Source organism: Wyeomyia smithii, chromosome 2 (assembly GCF_029784165.1).
Source record: "Wyeomyia smithii strain HCP4-BCI-WySm-NY-G18 chromosome 2, ASM2978416v1, whole genome shotgun sequence".
In the NCBI taxonomy this organism is placed as follows: Eukaryota; Metazoa; Arthropoda; class Insecta; order Diptera; family Culicidae; genus Wyeomyia; species Wyeomyia smithii.
In genome coordinates, this window is record NC_073695.1 from 113,799,176 (window position 1) to 113,802,334 (window position 3,159).

The 3,159-nt window shown below is 46.2% G+C and overlaps 1 protein-coding gene across 1 annotated transcript; it reads left to right on the plus strand.

The window, feature by feature from the left end:
- The first annotated feature begins 435 nt into the window (after positions 1–435).
- Positions 436–2,448, plus strand: LOC129719828 (calphotin-like). The gene has a single exon (XM_055671236.1). The coding sequence runs from the start codon at positions 436–438 to the stop codon at positions 2,446–2,448; it is 2,013 nt and encodes a 670-aa protein (XP_055527211.1).
- Positions 2,449–3,159: the final 711 nt, after the last annotated feature.

The window sequence follows — 3,159 nt, forward strand, 5'->3', positions numbered from 1 at the left end:
GCTCTCGCAGTCCGAGCTGGTCGCAACGAGGGCCGTGATTTGGGATCTTCTTACCTGCGCGAGCCACTGGAAGCATGCTGATTGCACAGAACCTTACCACTAGTGGGAAAGGAAAGCGAAAAGAAGGAAAGAAAGAAAAAAATATAACGGGTCATCGGCTTACGACCAACGGTGATATAAAATCGAGCTTCTTTCTCATTTTATATTCAGTCGGAGACATTAATTGGCTAAGTGCAGATCGTCGTCGATCACCAACGAGGGCGAACCAGGAATACCAAGACAGCCAGCGATCGGTGCTATACGAGCGAAAGTGAAGTGACGAAAGTGGCTGACTGATAGTGTATAGGAACTGAACAAAAATTAACCAGTGAATTATTTGTGCCAAAACAACAAAACGCACTTTGACTTTCCTTTTTGGGAGTCTTATCGCAGGAAATGAAAGCTTTAGTAGTCTGCGCGCTGGTCTGTGTGGCCTTCAGCGGTATTCTGAGTGCGTCGATAATCAGGGTGGCTCGTGAAGATGTAGTTCCTATCGTGGATGAACTCATCAAGGAAGAAGTGGTATCCGAATTGCGGAATGCCGAAATTCCTGTCGCCGTCGAGGAAGAACCAGCCAAAGTAATCCTCGAAGAAACAGTTGTACCGGTAGAAAATCAACGTTCCGCTGTTAAAGTGGTCGAAGTCGTCGAACCTGTGGTTTTTGAAAAGGTTGTCGTGGATGAACCTGTCGTTAATGCTGAAAAAGAATCTGTAGAGTTATTGCGCAGTGTTTCACCAGTAGTAGCCGTCGAGGAGCCGATTGCCGTTGTCAAAGAAACCGAAGTTGTCGTCGAGCCTGTCGTAGAAGATAAGGTAGTCGCAGCAGTTGAATCATTGCGTAATGTGGAACCCGTAGTAGAGGTTGTCGAACCTGCCGTAGCTGTTGTCGACGAGCCGAAAAAGGATGACGAGCCGACGCAATCCGAGAGCTTACTGCGCAGCGCTCTTCCTCTTGTCGTGGAAAAAGAAGTTGTGCCAGCTGTAGCCAACGTTGAGGAAGAACCGATCGCTCCTGCAGTGCGAACTGTTGCTGAAGTTATTCTGGACAAAGCTGAAGCGAAACCGGTTGAAGTACCAGCCGAAGCACCTGCTGTTAAAGCTGATGAAGTTAGCCCGGTCGAATCGTTGAAAAGCGTAGAGCCATCCGTAGTTGCTGAGGAGCCAGCCGCTGTGGTTGTAGATGAAGCAAAGAATGAACCCGTAGATGATCCAGAGTATCTTCGCGCTGTACCGATTAAGCCTTTCTTGGAACAACTAGCTGAGTCTCAAGCGGCCAACGCTAAGGCTGATTCTGTAGTAGAGCCTCTTGTAGAAGAGAAAGTTGTTCCAGATTCAGTTGTTGCTGCTGTCGATTCTTTAAGATCCAACGCACCAGTTGTAGCTGTCGAAGAGCCAATTGCCGTTGCTGTTCCGGAAAAGGCGAAGGTTGCCGAAAAAGTTGCTGAACCTGCTGCTGAAGCTGAAAATGTTGCTGCCGATGAAACACCCGCTCCAGCAGTTACCGCCGATGAAGAACCTACACCCGCTCTTGCTGCCGACGCAACCGAAGAAAAGGTTCCAGTTCCAGAAGTTCCGGTGGAAGAAAAAGTAATTGATCCAGTTGAATCCCTACGCTCTGCACTTCCCGCAGCTGAAGTCGAAGAACCAAAAGTTATCGTAACTGAAGAGAAAAAGGAAACACTCCAGACTGTGGAGAATGAAGTTGTTCCTGCTGTCAAAGCAATTGTAGAGGAAAAAGTTGCCGAGACCGAGCAAAAGCCAGCTGATGAGCCAACCGAAGCTGTTCGAGCTGTTGTACCGATTGTAGAGGAAGTTGCTCCAGTAAAGGAAGTCGAACAAGAGCCTTCTGATGTTTTGCGTGCTGCCGAAGTGAAAGATGATGCTAGCACGACCGCCCGCCCAAATCTGATTCAGCAAATCATTCAACCAGTCAACAATCTCATCCAAAACAGCCCACTTGGACCAATTCTGAACCGAGGCTCAACAACTGCCGCCCCAGCTGCTGGTCAGGCTGAGAACTTGAACGCCGGTGAAGTCGCGGCTGCTGCCAACGATGAAACAGCAACCACTGCCGCTCCCAATGTGTTCCAGCAGCTTGGTCAGAACATCCAAAGCTTCCTAAATCCAAACACCCAAGCCGCACAAAGCTCTGCGGAAGGTAGTACCACAGCCCGACCCAACATTATTCAGCAGGTATCGAATGCTGTCGGATCCGTATTCAATCGCCCATCCAGCAACTCCGAGCAACAGCCAACTCCTGCCACAGGCCCTATTCAAAGCTTAGTGCAGAACGTCCAGAATTTCTTCCGGCCACAATCATCTACAACTGCTACCGAGTCCGGCGCATCCGCGGCCGAAACGCCAGCGCCCGCTGCACCCCTTACCGCCGAAGATGCCCCTTCCGCTTGAACGGTAGTCAGTGGAAACCATACAGCTTAGACGATTTACTCTTAAGTGTACTTAAACTAGGGACTCTGTACTTTTAAGCCATACGACTCACACATACACCGAGAGAGAAAAATTTATTCCTTTCTTTTTCTAAGGAATTCTATGGTTTTTGAGGAATTTCATCAAGTCAAATAATTTCGTTTGTAGTACAAGAAAGGCAAATTCTTCTCGATAAAACTCTTTTACACGCTCTTTTCGAGTAATCCGAAGTGGCTCGTTTGTGAAGTTCATCCCCCCTCTAGTTGGGTTAGTAGGAAAGTTAACGATCGAGAGCATTCGGCATGCAAAAGTTGCGAAGAAAAAAGAGCATTTTATCAGCAATTTATTTATTTTAAATAAACGAAACGAAACGAAATATTTATTTAAATGTGATTCTCAGTTCATTGGCAGACAAACATGCACGCGTAAGAAAGAAAACAACAAACTAAACTATGCCGATCTATCAAGAATATGGAAAAGCAAACAAAAAGGAGAAAATGTAAAATGGATGTAAAAAAAAATTCGCAAAAATAAATGAAAATTAAAAAAAACAAATTTGTACTGCATTGTTATTACTTCCATTGACGTCATTAACACAGCTTTAAAATTTAACATCATGCGCCAAGCAAATATCCGAATCGAAGCCGATTTGGTATCGCTAACGTGACTTCTGTTTGCCTCTTGTTTATTAGC

Coding starts and splice junctions, on each gene's coding strand:
- LOC129719828 (XM_055671236.1), top strand. CDS start 436: ATGAAAGCTTTAGTAGTCTGCGCGCTGGTCTGTGTGGCCTTCAGCGGT.